The 20,818-nt window shown below is 43.3% G+C and overlaps 1 protein-coding gene across 1 annotated transcript in view; it reads left to right on the forward strand.

Moving 5' to 3' along the window:
* Positions 1-579: 579 nt before the first annotated feature.
* The window catches only part of GPM6B (glycoprotein M6B), a 105,605-nt gene continuing 85,366 nt past the window's right edge, over positions 580-20,818 (forward strand). Inside the window, exon 1 of the mRNA XM_053934560.1 lies at positions 580-748. Within this exon, the coding sequence (XP_053790535.1) occupies positions 745-748 (4 nt within the window). The 5' untranslated portion in view covers positions 580-744. The remainder of the gene's footprint in view (positions 749-20,818) is intronic.

Here is a 20,818-nt window from a genome sequence, read left to right on the forward strand (position 1 = left end):
TTACTTCCAGGGTCCCGTTCACCAAATTTTCCCAAAGCCAAGACACATTCCTCGCAGCGCTTAAAGAATGACAAAGTCTCTGCGGGCATCGTCGTACACGGCTGTGTGGCTGGAACGCCGCTCGTGGCAGCTCCCGCAGTGCTGCGTGACGCTGGAAAGCGGCGTGAGGCGCTTCAGAAGGGGCTGTGAAGATAAGAATGACATTGCTGAGCAGGGGTAGAGACAGTAATGAATGAAATGATGTTGTGTTTGAGCACACAGTGCCCTTGCCACTGTCACAGAGAAACGTTAAGGGGCAGGTGGCTCTGAAGGTCAAGGGTGCCCGCAGCTCAGGTTCCCAAGGTTTCCCAGGCGGGAGGGTCAGGGGTCCCGCCTGCCGCGCGGCCCCGGCGGCCCCCGAGGGCGGCTGATGTCACGGGGGAGGAGGACGGGCCGGGGGCGGAACCGAGCGCGAGCCCCCGGGCGGCGGCAGCGGCCGCGGGGGGGCGCTGTGCCCCCTGCCCCGCGCGGCCGGGCCGGGCCGGGCCGGGCCCTGGGGCGGCGCAGGCGGGGCGGCCCCGCCCCTCCCGCCCCTCCCGCCCCTCGCTCCCGCCGCAGGCGAGCCCAGCCGAGCCCGCCAGTGCGAGAGCTGCGGCCGCTGCCCTCCGCCAGCCCGCTCACCCGGCACGGCACAGCACAGCCCGGCACGGCACAGCGAGCCCCTGCCCTGCGCCCTCCGCACCGCCCGGACCACGCGAGCCAGCCATGGGTAAGCGAGCGCGGCTGCGGCGGAGCCCGCGGCCCGGGGCCGCAGGGGAGCCGCGGCTGCGGGGAGGGTGGGTGCGAGGTGCGGGGCAGCCCCGGCCGGGGCAGCGGCAGCCGCCTGTTGAGCGCCCCGGCAGCGCGGGGAGGGGGAGCGGCCGCCCCTCCGCCCGCCCTGCTCGGCGCCGCTGCCACAGAAACTCCGCGCAGGGAGCGGGAGCGGGGACGGGACAACGGGACCTTGCTCGCCAGCTGCAGAGCGCTCCCTTCCTCTGAAAAGAAATCGTTGGTGTGGATGATGATGATGATGATAATAATGCAGAATGCGGGTTCTGTAGTTTTGGAGGCGGTTGTACGCAGCCGGCCCGGAGCTTCTCCATCCCGTGGTCCATCCCTCAGAAGCCGAGGAAGAGGCGCAGTCGTGGGGGCAGGGGCGGCCGTGGGGCCGGAGCGTGCCCGGGGCTCTCCGCGGGTCCCGGTGCCGCCGGCCGGCGCTGGGGACTGGCTCGGTCTCGCCCGGCTTCCCCCCGGCATGCGGCGGAGCGGGGGGCGCGCAGCCCCTCTCCGCCAGACCCGCGTCCCCAGAGGTGCGGGTCAGCTTTTGCCGGGGTGTGAATTTGGTCGGGAGAGGGGGAATAGCCTCGGGATACCGGCAGGAGAGGGAGGTGCTGAGGAGAGTGGAGTGGGCAGCGCTGAGTACTCCCGTGTGCCGGGCGTGATGCATTTAGGTGTGAGCGTTAGGGAATCCTGCGGGCCATTGGGATAACGCGGTGCGCTGTTCCCTCGGCAGCGGCGGCGGGAGTTGGGTGTGGGTGGAAAGTGGCGACTTCTGTTCCCAAACTTACGGGGAGGGTAGCGCTTGCGTGAGTGTGTTAACAGGAGCAGAAATGGGGCCCTAGGGAGGGAAAGATCCGTAGTGCACATGGGTCCGTGGGCAGTCAGCGCTCATCTTCAGCATTCCCATCCTTTCAGCGTGGGACTTTTAGTATATGGGCTGCTTCCCGCGAACTCTCTTTCAAGCAACAATACATCCAAATTAATTAAGCAGTAATGAAAGTTAGGAGGTTGGAAAAAAGAAAAGATAGAAAAATACAGCTGTATCTTTGGTCTAGTTTGCCACTGGCATATTATTGCTTAGAGGTTGCAACTGCTAAAGCAGAGCTATCAGTGCGTGCCTGAGTGTTAATATGCACGCACTGATGCTGGCACTGTCTCTGGTTTTAATTAAAAAGAAAAAAAAAATAATTACTCAGCCAAAGCTAAAGGAAGCTGACAGAATTCCTATGATTGCTACTTTGTTAAATTAATTCGCATCACCTAATTCCCTAATTTCTAAATGCTTATTAACTGGTTTGTTCCCTAGCTTAGTGAAGATCAGACTCCTCTAGTATTAATGTCTTTTTGCTAAGCTTTTTAGAAGTTTTCTACACCCCTTTCAGTGCATGGTAAAGTACTGATTCCTGTAGCCTTAGCAGCTCTGATGAATGAAACAAACCAACCAGCCGTATTAGCAGCATCAGAAAGCTTATTTTTTGTGTCCATATTCTGATACTCATTTTTTAGATTATTCTTTTCCTGTGTGAACTTTTGATATTAAGTGAAACTGCAAAGTGGTCAGCCCCGCCTCTTGTCTATATCTTACTATATTCCTCTTAACTTACACTTTTACTGGCATGGGTTAATGTCCAGTAAATCTTGGAATGGGGAGGGAAGAGGGATAGAAACAAAGGAATGTTTTTACTGTCTTACTAAGGGAAGAGTATTGATTTTCATGTAAAATTGTTCTTAAATGTCTTTGCTGCTAAGTGTATGAAATTGGTTTTCCTTCAGTGAATTAAGCTGCTAGCAGTTTGAAATCAAAATGCTGTTTTAAATCTTCTTGAGTGATTCACTTTAAGGAGAAGCCCATCTTTATTTCAGTCCTAAAATCTTAAAAAACCACTAAAGTTAGTCTTGCGCATTGTGGGTCTGCAACAGTGTGTGAAGTATATAATTTATGTCCATATAGAAGGTGTTGTCCTGAATGTAGCAGTTGGGAAAAGTGGAGTAAAGACAAGGAAACTTTTCTTGAACATTTTGCTCATAATGATGATGATAACAACACAAAATTCCAAGGTCTGCCGAGTTCTTTGCTTAGAAGCATTGCTGGATGACCAAGCTGTGCCTGAATTGATGACAGTTTGGTCAGTCAGGACAGGGGACTTGGAGCAGAAATTTCATATGAAGAACTTCAAAAAGAAAAACAAAAGAAGCCTTTGTCTTCACAAAAAGGAGCTGGTCCCCCATGAATACAACGTTTTGTTTCTGTCATTGCATAACTGTTGCCTTGGCATTAGGTAGACTGAGGCTGATGTGATTGTCTCACCAGGCCTTGTGTGGAGCCCCAGTGCTGTTATTGAGCTTCCTGATCGGATGGCAGGGATGTGTTGGACAGCCTCTCATTAAGACAGTTCGAGTTGTCCTTGATCACACAAAACTTTTGTGTAGGACTGACTTATCCAGGCTGGTTTTTGTTTTCCTTTTTGGAGGCTGAGAGCCCTCTGAAGCCATTGCTGTTCTTTGGGCTTTTGTCTCCCTCAGCACTTCTGAAATTTGGGCGCTCTATTCCCAGAACTGGATAGGGTTTGCACTGGCTGGATGGAGGGTCCTCAGTAATGACCAGTGCATTGCTTTGTGCATCTCCTGTGAGAAGTCCCACCCATGGGGCATCTTACACTGTGGCACTCACTCTCTAAAACTTAGTGTTTCAATTAGAAGGTGGGGAGGGGGGGCTGTTACTTTACAAAATGAACAAAAAAATGCAAAAAGTTTTGGTTCCTAAAAGTTTGAAAGGCATGATACAATGTCATTTCTTGGGAATTGTGTGATTTTGTAATTTTACACTTTTTCTTCTTTGTACTCTCCAAACTGTTGCTTTTTACGTAAAAGAAAAAAAAAAGTGATTGGAGCAGTGTAGGTACATATATTGTATTTGGGTTGGTTGGTTTTTTGAAAAGAGATATTGAGGAGAACACTGTCAGTAAACAGAGAATGAAATTTTGCCCGTCATTATGTGGGTTCTAGTCCCATTTCCCTGAAGCCCCAGTGCAGGAACTGCTGCCTTGTAGAGCCTAAAGGCCTGGGAATTCCCAGAGATATCACACTGGGGCCATCTCCTGTCCTTCACACCTTCTCCAGCCCATCCAGCTCCATCAGCAGTACTTGCTTCTGTGTCCCTGCAGTTCCTCCCTGCATCCCAGAGCAGACCATCCCTTTCTTGTAGGCATTATCTTCAGGAGTTCCAGCTTAGGGGCTCTTGCCACCCAGAGAAATGGCCCTTGCTTTTACACTAAATGTGTCTGAAATAAGTTCAAATATTCTGTAAACCAGGCTTTCTTCTTATAGACAGCTAGGGACAAATCCTGAAACAGAATCAGTCTTCTTTCTTCCTATTCAGCTATACATTTCATTCAGGTAGGAGCTGAAATCTTTCATGTCTAACATTAATAGTAAAATCTGATTAGCTTTGGTCATTAATGGTGGCTGGATTTCAATCGCCAAGTGGCGTAGTCCATATTTTCTTAAATCGTACACCTCTTAAACATATTTAACCTTATTTTTATTAAAAGAAAAGAAATTAATATTCAATTTATCTTCTCATAAAACCTGTGAAGTATGAAATGTTATACTGCTGCCCTTCCTCTATCTCCACTGCACCCGTTTGTGCTGTTGAAAGGTACTTAATTTGTCTTCTCTCTGTAATCCCTCTTGTCTGAGAAAGGAGCAGAGGAGAAAATGTTGTGTATCTTAAACAATCTGTGTTTTCACTATATTTACAGTAAAATAAGTGTGTGGTTCTGTAATACAGGATATCTTCCGTCCTGTGTATTAATTCTACATCTGATAGATCTTGAATAGTTGCATTTCAGAAGAACATACTGGATGATACATTGCATCCCTGGGAGGTCTGAATTGTCAGTGCCTGATTGCCTGTCTTTTTCGGTGCTTATAGAATTTTTAAAACCAGTTGCAGTCTCCAGGTGTCTTCAAATCATAGAATATTTTGGTTTGACCTTTAAAGCTCTATTAATCCAACTTCTCTGCTATGTGCAGGGACATTTTTTCACTTGCTCAAAGCCCTGCCTAGTCTGATCTTGAACATTTCAGGGAAGGAGTATCCAGGGATTGGGCATCCACAACTTCTCTGAACAATATTTAGTAATATCTAAAGTCCTTACTTGAAAAAACTGTCCAGTGTCCATTTCAGGACAAGGTGAAAAAAAAACTTGAAACCAAACCCAGTGAAGCCCACTTCCTGGTATCACTTTTTTACCTCATACAGCAGTATCACGTTATCTGAGTGGTGCATGTTTTCATTAGCGAGGATTTTCTTTTCTCTGAGGTACACAGTATTGAAGGCAGATGCAAAATAACTCCTCTTATTGTATTTCCACTGATAGTTTTTGGTTAAAAATATGTTGTTGTCTTTTCAGAAGTGGGAGAACATTGTATCTGCTGAAATTTCACTGAAGTAGAGCATTTGCTGAGGGAACTGCTGTGTGTTGCTGTGTTACCTCACTCCCCACAATGGCTGCTCTTCCCACTGATGGATTTCTCTTCTGTTTGACCTCCCCCAGGGGCACCCCAGCTGTGTGTGCCCTTCGCCTTTCCTCAGACGTGCCCACACCTGGTCCCCATGAGTGCCTGCCCCTCACCTGCCCAGGCAGCACAGCACCTGGCTCCTGAGTGCAGCTCCTCGCACCATTCCCGCTGAGTGCCGAGCGCTTGCGCAGAGCCACAGGAGCTGCCTTCCTCGAACCCACCTGTGAAAAATTCAATCTCTTTGTGGCCCCACAGTGTTAATGTTTTGGAAGATGATGGAGCACGTGGCATCTCGCTGGAGTTCCAGTCTAGTAAGGTGTGTGGTGAGACATTTGGGAGGTCATTTTCCAGGGTTTGCTTAAGCATGGCTGCATTGGTTTGATAGAAATCAAGATTCTTTCTGTTCATCTGGCTGGTTCCTTAAAATCCATTTGTGTACAAGTGCCTCTGGGTTTGCACTGGTGTGAGCAAATGTAAGGAAAGATAGTTTAGTTTCCGTGTGGAACATCAAAGATGGTTGTATTAACGTGATGGGTCCCAGCTGAGCCTGCAAGCTTCTCTCTGTAGAGGTGCAGAATCTGTGTGGGGAGGATTACTGGGTAAATACCCACAGTGGTCAAAGGGCAAAAGAGAGCCCATCACATCCATCTCATAAGTTGGCTTCTTCCTGGTCATGTGCAATGTAGCCTGTGGCCCAGAGGAAGCAAACTTGGCTTGACAGTGCCCAGAGAGGAATCCACGTCTCCTGATTCTTTCCCAGCCTTTATTCTGCAGGCAGGTGTGAACTTGAGATAGCTTTGGTGCAGTGATAGTCAAAATCCAGTCACCCGTCCCCTGTAAACACAGTGGGCATCAGTGGAGATGTCACCATTCAGTGTAACAAATAGGTAGCATCCTGTGTACCACTGAATTCTTAGCTGTTTGATGCTTTCTATTGCTGCTCTGTCTTGGTGCTTTGGCAGTCTTCCTCTCCATAATTATTTATCTCTTGGGTTTTAGGCTCAAAAGCTTGCATGGAGAGTTGTGGCTTGGGAAACATTTAGAAGCAACACAAAGAACTATGAGAATTCAACATCTTTTGTTCTCCCTAGTTTTGGAGCTCTTTGACTAGCAGCAAATTTCAAAATGTGAATGGAGCTTACGTTTCATTAACAGAAGGATGTGCCAGCCATAGAGCTATTGATAGATACAAACCTCGGTGCCTTTCTCTGCATCACTTTTGGGCATATTTGTTTAATGCTTTGATAGTTGTGTGCATGTCACACTTGGAAATTTTAGCCTAAATTTATATGTACAGAAAAGGACTTTCAGAAATGTGTTTGTACTTTAGTATTTGGGATTTTTTTTTTTTTTTTCTCCTGCGGGGAGAGGTTGAAAAGGACTGTGGTTCAAAGCTAGCTGGGACTTGGGTCATGAGCAAGACTCGACTTCTTGAACTGATTTGAAGTAGCCAATGTAAGATACAGCCTTCATAATTTTGGTTGGGGTTTTATAGTGTCTGTTAAGTGCCTAGAGCAATTGTTGCGTATTGCAGCCTAAAGCTCTTGTCTTTGAATACACTCCTTCAATGCCAGTGGAAATACAAGAATTGCCCTGGTGTAAACCATACATAAATCAGAGATGGATTGCACTGAAGGCAAACAGGGCAAAAGTTTTGCAGGAGTAAGGAAGCAGCTGGCTTACCTTCCAGGTGCTGGTTTGTGGATAAACAGAGAGAAAGTACACCTTGTGTTAACAATGCAGCTGGTCAGGAGATCCAAACCCAGAGTAAATGATGGGAGTTCAGCCAGTGGAGGTTTATGTTTTGAGTAGCGCGCTGGTTTTCTCAATATTGCAAACATGCACTTGGGCTTGTTGGTTGTTTTGCTGAGCTGGGGCAGTGGAGCCTGCCCCTGGTGGCTAACTGGGGAGGAATCTGACTCCCTTATGCTGACGGCTAACTGGGGCTCTCCAATGTCTGGCTTTACCCTTTAGTCTGTGTTTTTGCCAGCTTACATGCTAACAGATTCCTTGAGACTTCTCAGTCCTAATGCAGACTGTGTGTATCAGTAAGCTGCTGGGTGCAGGTGAGCATTGTTTGCCTGCAGTCACCTGCTGACACCCTTTGACACCCTCTGGGAGCCCACTTGGCCGTGTGGCTGCTGTTGTGTCTTAGCTATCACTTCAAGAGAAGTTTCACTGCTTTTTTTTTTTTTTTTTTTTTTGTGGGTTTATATGTGTTTTGTGATTGGGCACAAATGTTTTGTGGCATAAGACAGTGCTTTCATCAACTTAAGACTTCTTTTTAAAATTTCTGAAGTTCAAGGTTAGGCAAATTTCTGTAAGGATTTTCTGGAGTAGACTCCTTGGCACACACCATGCCAACAAACACTATGCAAGTCTGAACTAGTGCGGAACACTGGCTGGATCTTCAATACTTTTTTGGTAAACTCTTTACTAAAGTAGTTTTAATTTTCTTGTTCTCTGTGTTTGCTGTATGTTATATTTGTACTTCCCTTTTTCTTTGTTTTATTTTTTTGAAGGAATAACTTTTGGAAGTTTTAAGTGATTGCTACTTGTGTCTAAACTTACGCTTTTGTTACCAAAACTGTGTTGACATAAAAGTCATGCACTTTCCCAAACAAAAGCATAAAATGAGTTTTTGTATTTGTTAAGCACACAGCTGAAAATAAGATTGCCACATGAAACTTCCCTTGTGGGAAATTAAATGCTTTTCTTGAGCTGTTTAGGCATGCATTAAAAAAAAAAAAGTCATGAGGAAATAGAGATGTCTACTGGGAGTATTTTGGAGTTCTTTTGGTGCAAGCACAGGGATCTGCTCCAGCACATCTGTCAAGAACCCACAACTTGCAAGGTGTAAAAACAAGAACACTTAATGCAACATCTGCTCATGCTCTGTGATGGGCACAGGTACAAAAGCCTGGAAATCTCTGAGATATTTGTCATGTCATCTCAAGGGAATGTAACAGAATCCAGTCCATATAATTGTCTGTTACTGCCTGCTCTCCAGCCAGTGAAGTTATTAGGTACTAAAGCTGATAACAGTTACATTGAGCCAAATTTTTGCATAAGCGAATGCGAGGAATGCCGTGCAGAGGGGGCTTTGCTATGTGTGACTGATGTAGCCTGTGTTAGTAATTATTTCCCTTATGCAATGTATACCTTCACTTCATAGACATTTCCCCCATACTGTGCTGAAATTGAAATGGTGATTTCTCATGCTTGGTAATTGTCTGATGAAAATTCCTCAATTCAGAATATGTCTAGAGACTTAAAGAAATAATGATGTGGAATAAAAAATATCCAGTTAAATAATTTTTGCTGGGTTTAGCCTGCAATTTTTTGTTTCTGCCGTTAAATTATTTTTAAACAGTTTGTAAATACCTGCTTTTCTCCTCAAACTTTATCTATGAGAAGCATACAATAGATACTTAATCTTTAACCTTCTCCTGAAATTCTTTGACATTTTTCATGTTATCTGCCACTATATATGCTTGCAACACCATGCTTGAGAAATTGTTGTAATCTACCACATACTAAATTCCTCTTATTCCTCAGTGGAAACCTCAGGAAAGCAAAAAAAAAAAAAAAAAAAAAAAGGAACAAGAAAGGAGTAAAAAAACTCTTGAAAATACTGATTTAAAGTAGCTGTGGCAGACTGAAGGTAAGTATTCAAGGAGTGTTTAAGGATTAAACCAATTGAGTCTTGACTCGTGCTGCTACCTCATTTGTGTTTTGTGGAACTAAAACAAAACACAAATGAGGTAGCAGCAAGCATGTGGAACTAAAACAAAACACAAATGAGGTAGCAGCACGAGTCAAGACTCAATTGGTTTAATCCTTAAACAGTCTGCAGATTTCATTAAAATAATTTTATTTTCCTGTAAAACTTTATTTGTGGATTTTTTGATGTGTCCTATGGCTGTCATCATAAAATCTGCTGAATGTTTTCCCATAACCATCAGCTTTCCAGCTTGTCCAGAATGGTTTAGGCTCTTTCCATTATCCTCACAGAGAGGAAGTGCTGGATATCATGGTCAAACCTTGTCCTTCTCTCCCTCTAGGCTGTTTTAGGTTTTGTGAGCAGGGGATGTGTGTGGGTAGATAGTTCCCTGCCCCCCCTTATTCCTGTTGGCATTTGATGCTCCACTGAAGACTTTCTCCATGAAGTGACGTCCAGAAGCGCTTGCTGGTTTTGCACACGTGCGATTCACGCATGGTAGATGAGCACAGCTGTGACTGTGACTCGTGCTTCCAAATAAGTGATGTACCACTCTGAGAGACAGAAAACAGGGGAGACTTTAAAAGAAACAGCTTTAAAATAAACAGAAAGTCAAGAGACACTTTCTTAAAGCAAAATTAAGTGCTTTACTGGAGGGAGGTTGGAGTTTTAGATTTCTATTTCCACAGTAACAAAAAGGCATGGTACATGTGGCATATTAAGGGTTGTTGCCAAGGCTAATGGAAATGTCCCAGCTGCTGTTAAAGCCTGACATATAACTGTGTTAATTACTGCCCACCGAGTCTTCCGTTCCTATAAGAACATGCAAAAAAAAAGGTTCAGGAAAATGCCAGGGTAGTTACAGTCAGCACTAGTTACTTGTCCCCCTTACAAAAACACATTTAGTTGATAAAAATGCTTTGTTTCATGTTTGATTAGTTGATCTTAGATAGCATTGGTATTTTTTGGTGTAGAGATACCCGCAAAATCGGTCAGTATGATGGCTGTAGGATAGCTGTCTACTTTCTGAAGATTACTTACCCTCTTGGAAGGAATTATGTTCAAAGTGGTTAGAAAATTAGAAATGTTCCTTATTTACCACAGCATTATTAGGGTTTAATTGAGGGAAGAGAATGGAAGCAATCCCTGAGTTTCTCTTGAAAGAAACCCTACCAGTTACTTGGAAGTGTAGCATCTTTGTTTATTAGTGTTCCTTTGGCCTGCTAACGGGGCTCTCTGTGCAGGACTCCTGAGAAGAGACTGACAAGGACGTCCTGGTTTTGGCCAGGACAGAGGTATTTTATCTGCAGTAGCCATGAGGGAGCAGAACCTGGAGTCGTGTGTACATCTGGGTTGCTATTCTATACCACCCACATCACTGCAGGGATGCAAGTATGGGACTCCTGCTTCTGGGAGGAACGAGGGCATGGCTTGTGGGGTGGGGAAGCGTGGCATGTGGAGGGTGTCTGCATTGTTTTTCACTGTCCTGGGATTGGTGAGCATTTTTGCCTGTGAATCACCCTCTCTTTATGCACTTTTTAAATTAGTGTTGTTAGGGGTACTGTTCATTTTCTTATCTCATTGATGTTTCTAGTAACTTGTTCTTATCTCAACCCATAATCTCTGCCTTTTGTTTCCCACCAGAGTGGGGGAGGAGGGGAGTGGCTTGTTTTCTTTTAAGTGGGAGTACTATATTGGGGAGTGCCCTTCCTAAACCAGGACAGTGGACTTCCTAAGACAACACAGAAGGGGAAAAGCAGTTCTTCAGCCAAAATGTGAGTTCCCAAAGCACTCCTTCCTCTTTTCCATCATATAAGGCAGGTTTATCAATTCAGAAAATGCCATCATACTTAAGTTCTTGTCTACTGTAATCCTTTTAAAAATACTTGATCCTTAAAACTCTTGTTTTTTAGGGAAGAGACTGGTAAGATTAGTAGGAGGGAAGCATGCCTTTTTCCTTCCATATGTGTTCGTGAGCGTGACTGCTGTGCCCACTTCCCACATGGTCAGTAGTCTGTCTTCTTCTGCATGTGTGAAACATCCCTTATGTTGGCTCCTGTACCTTGTAAATAAAGTGTTTTCTATTCCCTTACTCAGAAAATATGTCAAGCTTTTTGTTACATATGCTTCATTGCTCCGACACTTGAGCTTTGTATTTGCATGTGGTTCTTAGATCTCTATGGAGAGAGATTTATTCTCCCTATCCAAGTCTAAACATAGGAGAAAAATCATGGAATTGTAGGATGGTTTGGATTGGAAGGTGCCTTAACGGTTATCCAGTTCCAGTTCCCCTGCTGTGGGCAGGGACATCTTCCAGTAGACCAGAGCTCCATCCAACCTGGCATTGAACACTTCCAAGGATGGAGCACCCACAACTTCCTTGGGAGACCTGGTTACAGAGTCTCACCACCCACACAGTAAAGAATTTCATCCTAGGATCTAATCTAAATCTGCCCTCTTTTCAGTTTAAAGCATTACCTCTTAACATATCACTGCACTCCTTGGTAAAGGGCCCCTCCATATCTTTTCTGTAGGCTCCCTTCAGGTACTAGAAGGTGCTACAAGATCTCCCCAGACTTTCTCTTCTCCAAGCTGAACCACCTCATCTTTCAGCCTGTCTTCATAGGATGCTCCAGCCCTCTGATCATCTTTGTAACCTCCTCTGGACCTGCTCCAAAAGGTTGATGTCCATCCTGCGTTGGGGATGCTGCACCCCAGAGCTGGATGCAGTGTTCCAGCTGGGGTATCACACTGGCAGAGTAGAGGGGCAGAATTGCCTCCCTCAGCCTGCTGGCCACACTGCTTTTGATTCACCCCAGAGCAGAGTTAGCTTTCTGGGCTGCAAGTGCACACTGCTGGTTCAAAGTCAGTTTTTCATCCACCAACAGCTCAGGTCATTCTTGGAAGAGCTGCTTTCAGTCCACTCATCACCTGGCCTGTATGCATGGTTGAGATTGCCCTGACTTAGGTGCAGGACCTTACATTTGGCCTTGTTAAGCTTGCCTTTATTTGCCATTTTAACACCATTTTCTTGTGTCAGGCTAAATCACTCACATCACAGCAGTATCCCAGAATTTAATTTATCCTGAGCTGTTGCATGTGGTCCCAGAGACATTCAGTATAGACATTTTGTGCACTCAGGTGACTTCCACGTCATGAATGGACTTGTAGCAATAACCTGTGCTCTTCTGTGGCAGACATGGATGGAACTGTGACACTTAAATCCATCAGGCTTGGCAGCTGTTGTGTGCCCTGCTTTGTCCTGAAGGGGACAGCTGGGAAGGGCACCCTGGTGACAGCCTGCATCTCAGGCCTTCCACAGCACTTGGGATGTACAGTGCCAGTGCTTCCTGCTAGGAGATACTGGCAATTAATTTAAAATCCTTCCCCTAGGTCATCATGACTTTAAGGAGCTTTTGCACTTACTCAGAAACTGCCTTTCTTCCTTGAGTGTGACCTGCCAAGGCAGCTGTGTTTCTCTTAAGCACTGAAGTTAATGATACAAAACATGAAGCTTGAGGGGAGGAGATCAGGATTCCAGCACTTCTTAGCTGTGTATTCACTGTCAGCATCCCTTCTGTGGGAGACTAGAATAGAGACAGGAGATTTTGTGGCTGCAGGACAGTGTAGGCTGTGGCTTGGACATCTGTGATGCTTTCTGCAGTGGCTTTTGAGGATGGTCCTCATATGGCCTTTCTGGGCTTAATGTGAAAGAAGACAAGACTTCTTTTCTCTCCTGGTGTCTTTTTGTTGTTTGTTCTTTTATTTGTTTGTTTTATTAATGAAGTACAAAGGAAAAAAAGCTCTTCAGATGTAACAGTAACATTGCATAAGAGGGTCCTCCTCCTTGAGTTTGTGGAGGATGCTGACATACGCTGGTTACATCAAGCCCTGTGGAGTAGATGGCTTCGAATCAGAGGGCAATGACAATGCCTTTGTTTGTGCTATGGCACAAGTTGCAGAGTGTGGAAATCTGGTAGTGTTCTGCCTAGCTGTGTAGCTTCTGTCCTTTCAGGGTTATGTAGTAACCTAAACTTAACCTCTGTCCACATAATCTTAAACTGGTCATTAACTGAATCACGCATGCAGACTTTTTCATTTCCAGTTTTACTTGGGAACACCAGCTCTTCAGTCTCTTTTCATGAAGCTGTGTGTGGACTTACCTGCATTTGCATGGTAGGAGTTTGCTCAAGAAGTACCTTCCCAAATGTTAGCCCCAGCAGCTGTGTTCCCCTGCAGACACATGGAAGAGGCAGGGCAGCAGTTGCCAGCAAGCTTCACCACCATCTTTTGTATCCCTCATAGCTATGGTGACCCTGGATGTGAGACCAGGAATGTATGCGCTGGAGATGATTTAAGGAAATGTGCAGCACTGCATACTAATTGATTCAGGTCATGGTACTCACAGGATAAGTGCAGCAGCTTCCTGCCTCCCAAGTGGTTCCTGTGGTTCTGATGTGAACCTTTTCGGTTCATGCCAAGAAAATAAACTGCATAGTAATTAAAATTAACCTGGCCTGCTTTAGAGAAGCCTAGTTTGAATTAGGGCATGATTATTAACTCTAGCAGTATTTGCCTTTGTTAAATCTTTCCCTTTGCTTGCACATCGTTCATTTCCTGCCATTCTATCAGCTCAGTAACTGGGGTCATATCTGTTTATATGAGACCCCTCATCTCTGTGGAGGAGACCAAGGCTTGGCTAACACTAAGCACAAGCCTTGGTGGGACTCTGTCAGGGCACAGAACTTGGTGGCTGTCTTGTGCTGTCCCATCTCCAGAAAGCCAGCACTATGGGAACAGAAAATGGGGAGTGAAAAGATAACTTTGTGCGCATAACTAACCTGAATGCTGTTTTTCTCATGGGTGTCTTAAATAGTTAACATAATTGGGCTGCTTGGAGTTTACTGCATTAAATCCAAGTCCTCTGAGCTTTAAGGGCATTGCCTTTTATATCTGTGTGTGGGAAATTCAAGAAAAGCAAGAGTGCAACAGAGTTTTAATCTCAAACCATGGAAGCTTCATCAGCTTGAAGGCTCAAAGTCCCTTGCTTGTGGTTTTCATTCTCATGAGCTAGATGATGTGCCTATTTTTTCTTTATACGTAGATGACAACATTTTAATGTGTCTTCAAGCCCTCTTTGTTGGCTGAGTAATAGGTGAATAGGAGTTTTCATTAAAAAATGCAGTAAAGCCTTTTTGAAAAGGAGCTTTTCGCATCGGGTTGTCTTTCCATCAGGTCACAACTACAGAGTGACAGTTTCAAGGTCTCCCATATGATAGCTGTACTGCTTGTTTTCCAAGGCATTTTTCAGACAGGAGCCATTGGGAGCTGCTGAAGTGTTTTCCCAAATTCTTCCCTGGTGTAGTGCCTGGATGTCCTGATGCTCTTGCCTTGTTCTGCTGTGCCATACAGTGGTGTGGTAAGGTCCTCCATGATTCATCTCTGGTGATGGAGTGAATATTCTTCTTTTTCCATCATTTGTTTGTTTTTACAGTGTTTTAAAGTTGATGTTGGCAGAAAAACAAAAACCAGTAGGATTATTTTCTGATCCAAACAAACAGGATATTTGAATTAGAAAGGTCTTTCTCTCAAAAAACTGAAATGTTTTTTGGGAAAAAAATGTTTAATATGCACATTGTGTTATGCTGCCTTTTTTTTCCCTCTGAAAGAATTGTCTCTACAGATTGATCCCTAGTTTGAAGGCTTGTACTGGACATTCCTTCAACTTGGGAACAATTGGAAAGGAAAGCAAATGTGTGTGTTGTACAGAGAGGCTGTGTTTTTGGCTCTGGTTTTCCCTGATTCTTCCTTTGAAGTTCTAATTTATCTTTAGAAAACATGAGAAATTAGAGGTCACTAAACATAATTTTCTGTGCTCCTACAAAATCATTAACCACTGATAATACCTAAACATTGCCAGTCCCTTCTCCCTTTTTGAAGAATCACATTTTTGCAAGATACCATTAACCCCCACTAGCTGTAAGGTGTCTCATGTTCTCTAGAGCATCTCTTTGATGTCTCCTTGCTTTCTGTGCAAGGATCAGTGTCCTTCAGAGAGCTGCAGATACCTAGTTCTTTAACACTGCAAAATCTTTGCTCTTGATTCCTGCTCCTATCCAGCCATTGTCTGTTGTAGTCATTGAATGCTTAAAAAAAATCACAAGACTTGCTATTATTTTGAAGGCTTTTGTTTGCTGTTTGTTTTCTGAGCATTTAGTGGCTGGTACTTACTTCAAATTTTCCTTCTTCCATGGTGATGAATGAATTTATTTTTTTTTCCATAATAGAAGATGAAGGCTTTCATGTATGCTTTAGAACTGGGACTTGAGCTGGGCACCAGATCTTGATAAACTTGCTGATGGTATTGAGGCAGTTCAAGTGTAGCTAGCATGTTTCTTCTTACATAACTCTAGTACCTTTGCTGTTGCTTTGGGGAAAAAAGGTTCAATATGTTCCACTCTACCTGCCCCTGCTTTTTATGCTCTTCTCCTTTGTACAGGGATTACTGTTGCAGATCTGTAGGAAAGCACAAAGCCTAGGCAAACACTGAGCCTCCAAAGCCTATGAAAGACCTATGTTTTAAGGAAGCATATCTAAAAGGAAATTGTGGAAACAAAACAGCGATCTCTTCTTGTGGTAGGTGGTACCTGTTTGCTGTCTGGAGGAGAAGTACTGTGGTATACCACAGGGAGAGTACATTTTAAATTCTGAAAATATGTGAAATGAGTTTCTTCCCCAGTCTCTTCCACCTAGTCAGACAAGATCTTGCTATTTATTTTCTTCATTTGAGTGATGTCATATGTCTCTCAGATACTTTAGTGCATTCCCTGTTTGGTCATTAAAGAGGCTCCATCAGTTGTTACATCTTTGTTACAAATGTGTAGTTTAATATCAATAAATTTGAGAGAGTGAGAATGGGGATTTTCATAATATGCCATTAAGGAAGTGTTTCAAGACTGATGTAAGGGTAATATTCTTTTGCTCTGCAAGCTCTGCATTTTTCAGGCAAACTTTGCCATAACAGAGCAGTTTGGAAGCAGTGGTTAGTGGGTCAGACAGGCCCAGGGGGCTAAATTGGGGTTTGCTCAGCCAAACGTTAGTGCTTTTTAATCAACACGGAATTTTGCGTGCAACATTCTCTTCCTTCCCCAAAGCCATAACAAAAAAAAGGGTGTTCAATTAGGTCATGCACATCTGTCCTTTACTAAAGCAGTTAGGGAGGTACCCCAGTGAGGGAGGAGAAGCTGCCTATAGCTACTGTAAGAGCATCTTTTCACCACTGTGGCTTTGGCAGTCTGGGACTAGCAGCTGTCAATGAAAATGTGTGTGCAGTCCTCAAACCCCAATTTAGAAGGAAAAGGAGAATTTCCTTTCAGATTTTGTGATGCATTTTTACAACAATTGCAAAATTCCAATAAAACTGTGTCATGAATAGTGGAAGTGCAATTAATTTGCAGTGCTGTGAAATAATTGCATAGATTTCTTTTTTGCCCTGTTCAGCTTCCTTAGGTGTTAGGCTGCTTCACACTAAGGAATTGTTTTGTCAAATCTCTCTGCTGCCACCTGTTCAGTCTCCAGTAAATGTAATTAATGTGATGGCAGGAATGACAGAGGCTTTGGCCTCTCTTGTCTAGAGGGTTTATGTATTCTCCACCACAGATTATGTGTTAATTGGGTTATCCTGGTAAGTTTCAATTTGGTTTGGTATAGGCCTTTTTTGACAAAAGGCTCCATGGAGGCCAATTTAACTTTTAAAAGTTCATTGCGGTAAAAAAGCCTCAGTGAACATATAGTGTAGGCATCTTTGATTGGAAGGTTTTAAGTTCAGCTGAATTTCTTCCAATTAATGCGAATTTATTAAATTCATCACACAGGCTGAGTCTGTGCTATATTTTAAGCTAAGAATCACGATTTACTGGCTACTTATTGGTGGCTGCTGCAAAGAAACATAAGAGCAAAAACTGGTAATTTTCTTTTTAAAGTTCTGAAGTAATTCACTCTTCCATGAGAAGAAATATGAGGATCTACTTTGATGGGACTCACAAGGATGACTGAAGTCCAGCTCCTGGCCCTTCACAGGACAGCCCCAAGAGTCACACCATGTGCATGACAGTGTTGTCCAATCACTTCTGGAGCTCCCTCAGGCTGGTGCTGTGACCACTTCCCTGGAGAGCCTGTTCCAGTGCCTAACCACACTCTGGGTGAAAAACCTTTTCCTAATATCATGTCTAAACTTTCCCTGACACAACTTTGTGTTGTTCCATCGTGTTCAATCACCGGTCATGAGAGATCACAGCCTGCCCCGTGCTTTCCTTCATGAGGAAGCTGTAGGCTGCTGTCGCTTTACTGTTGTAAAGAACAGGAGAGTTAACTTGCTTTAGCCTTGTTTTGAGTGAAGCGCTTAAAAATAAAAGCAGTAATTTTTAGGGGGTGGTTTTCTACAAAATATTGTGGCAGTGGATGACTTTCCTCTGAAAGGTCCAAAGCCAAACAGTTTTAAAGGTAATAAAGGTTGAAGTGGACAACTCCTCTCTGGAAAGCCTGGACTAGTTGTCTTCTCATAATGCTCAGTGTTGGCCTCTCCTTTCCCATTATATGGCAAGCTGCAGAGAGGCAGTGGGTGCAAGTGGAAGTATAAAATGCATATAAATAAATGTATAAAACCCAAAAACTCAAATATGCTAGAACACAAAACCAAATGCACGTTTATTTAAATGACTGACTCTCAGAGGAGAGCTGTGTTTCAGGGTACAATCTGTTAGCGTCACATCCTGATTAGTATGAAGATTTGTCCCAGTTCAGCAATGCACTGATAGACAAGTCTCCTCAGATGCACCAACAAGCAGCCTTGAGAGCTTGAGAGGCAATACTTGGTGTACTTGGCAGCAGAACATACAAGGAGTCTGCTTGCTCAGGGTCTCTGTGTGCATCCTTGTGTTAAAAAACATGTTGGAAAACACCTGTGCACAGCAGGCAGAATTTAGCTGATTTGGGACTTTGCAGTAGTGATTTATTGCTATTGCAAATGCTTGCTTGCTTTAATGGACAGGAAAAGTCATATTTTGTGTTAGGCTTAGAAGCAGGAAAAAAATGGTTTGGAACAGTGTATAAAGCATGACTTGGAATAATTTTTATTTGGCTGAAATATTGCATTAAAGACCAAATGAAAGACTTCAGGTAAGTAATTACAGAAATATGCATTGGTATGTGATAATTCAGGAAACAACTGCTGATTATAATGAAATCTACGAAACATGATTTATGCTATGAGCGCAATCTTGGAAATGTGATTGAAGATCACCGCCATGGGAATTAAGTACAGTGCAATTTGGATACAAATTATTAAGCTTATGCAGAGAAATGATTTGTGAAAGCATGATTACTGGCCCCTAACAGATGTTTCAGGCTAATAATGGGGCAATGTGCCTACAAACTTTGACTTGGAATTCTTTTTTTTTTTTCCCAACTCTGTTGTTACCACTGGTTTCTATCTAGCAACCAATTGTAACAAGAAAAAAACTTGATCTCTGGTGGAAATTGTAGTATAATTTCAAAAGTTATGCTGTTTCGTAATACATTAATAAAAACCAGGGCTTGGAATAGTCACGTATGTGTTGGGAATTACTGTATTGATGACAAATTACAAGGACTGCAGGAGAGCAGGCTTTTCTGAGTTGTATTTTTCAGTCTTTTGTAAAAACACCCTCCAGATGTGAGTTAATTTTTCAGTAATGAAGTGCTAGCAATTACTTCTACTGCAGCCTTCCTGGGTAATAATTCTTCTATAGATAACTCCCCTTGTATGTGCATCTAATAGTATCAATTAATGCTGTAATACACTATATCGAAACTGCATTATATTGTGAATAAACTTACATCTCTGAAATGCTGAAACTCCTTTAGATACAGCCATACTTAAACCCACATGTAGCAGCTAGGTGGCAGAAACTGTGCCTTTTTAAAACAAAGTGGTACTATAAATGCAGTAATGTTGCTTTGTAGTGACTGTTCAGTTTCTTTAGAAAAAAAATTGTGATACCTTTGTACTGCCAGAAATGTATCCGTTGAGAAGACAACGATAAGCAACTTCCTTCAGTTTTATTAATGGCATCTTTTCTCTGAGTGTGTGAATGGTCAGAAATACATTCTTCTGTTGCATACCTGACATCTGTGTGGCTATAAAAGAAAAACAGCTGAGAGATGTCACCTTGTGCTTTTATAACTGTGGTATTCTCAGTGTCTGCTGCGTCATTTACCTGTCATACCTTGCACACCTATATGCATACAACAATTAAACATGTGAGTGTGCCCCTGGAGAACAGAAGCCTAGAGTGTTAACTATTTAAAGCAGGGACTGTTTCATGGGTTTGTGTATCAATGTTGGCCCAGTCTGCCAGGTTTTTCCTCTGCATAAAACGTTGGCCAGGCAATGTGTGAAGGTGCTGTCTAATCTTTGAGCTACCTGTGCTGTGGCAACAGCAAATAATATTTTAGCGTGCACCATCTTATCAAAGTTACACAAGTTAGTTTAAGAGTCCAGTAGACTTACTGAAGAATGAGTAAGTTACCTTGGGTGACAGGTTGGGAAATAAGTGCCTTGTTACAAAATGGGGTATTTAAGAAAGTGCTTGAGGATGCAGAACTTCTGACCTCTCTAAATGAACACTTCATGTGCAACAGCTATCTTAACTCTTGGCTTTCCAAAAAGCTTGATTTCTTAACAGCCAGGTTGGTTAGAATTTGCAACACATGAGCTGCAAGTTGGCTCATTTGTTGTGATGTTTAACCTTCATTAAATGAGACACTAAACAGGAGTGTAAAACATTACTAGACTCAGAAGACAACATGCAAATTTTCCTCATAGCTGAAATAGTCAAGAGCAGGGTGTCCTAAAGGGCAGTGAGAGGGATTAGCGTATCTTACGTGTATTGAACATGAAGGAACACAAGTCTTACGTGGCAGTTGAATAATTTGTAGGGTTATTGTAAAGCCCTTTCAGTCACTCTTGCTTTTTAATGTCAGTTTTACACATTAACATTATTGAGAGAGCATTATGTTTTTGACTACAGAAAGTGCTGTCTGATTAAAATGTTCTCAAGAATCTTCCAAGAGCTTTTCTTTATAAGAACAAGCATATTGACTTAGCAAAAAAACTTAGCTGTTCATTAAGGCAATAACCTCTAGCTGCCAGAGTCAAGTGATTTACCTGAATTTGAAGTCATAGCTGTACCTGTTTCTTGGGTTTATGGCTTTGAGCAAGTGAGTTGAATTCTTTTAGCCCACTTCTCATTCATTTGTTTGCGTATTCAAGGTGCTTTATGGGCAATTATTGTCTTCAAAATGCTTCAGTGCCTAAATGGAGGGTGATGCTGAAGAAGTTTCTCTATGGAAACATGTGACTGAGAGTTGCAGATTTGATTCATGCTTGTTCTTAGCATTATCAGCTAGTGTTTGCATTCTCCAAAAGAGTGATGTCTGAAAAGGGTCATAAATCACATCTGTTTGGTTTCTTCTGTTGCAACCATGAAGTGGAAGACTGGAAGGCAAAATGAGCTGTAGCTGAGAAAGAGGCATTTCTTGCCTGTAAGAAACCAATGGCAGATTTTAGTTTAGTTTCTTTCCAGCATTCCCATGGCACTGTCCTCTCTTTCTGTGTGTGCTTGTCTAAATATGAAAGACTTACAGTTTTTTATCATTTTAGAGGAGACAGACAAACAAAATGACAAAACAAGCCCCAAAAACTAAGCAAGAAAAAAACATAGAGAAGTCCACTGC

This window comes from Vidua chalybeata, chromosome 2, assembly GCF_026979565.1.
Source record: "Vidua chalybeata isolate OUT-0048 chromosome 2, bVidCha1 merged haplotype, whole genome shotgun sequence".
NCBI classification, from domain to species: domain Eukaryota; kingdom Metazoa; phylum Chordata; class Aves; order Passeriformes; family Viduidae; genus Vidua; species Vidua chalybeata.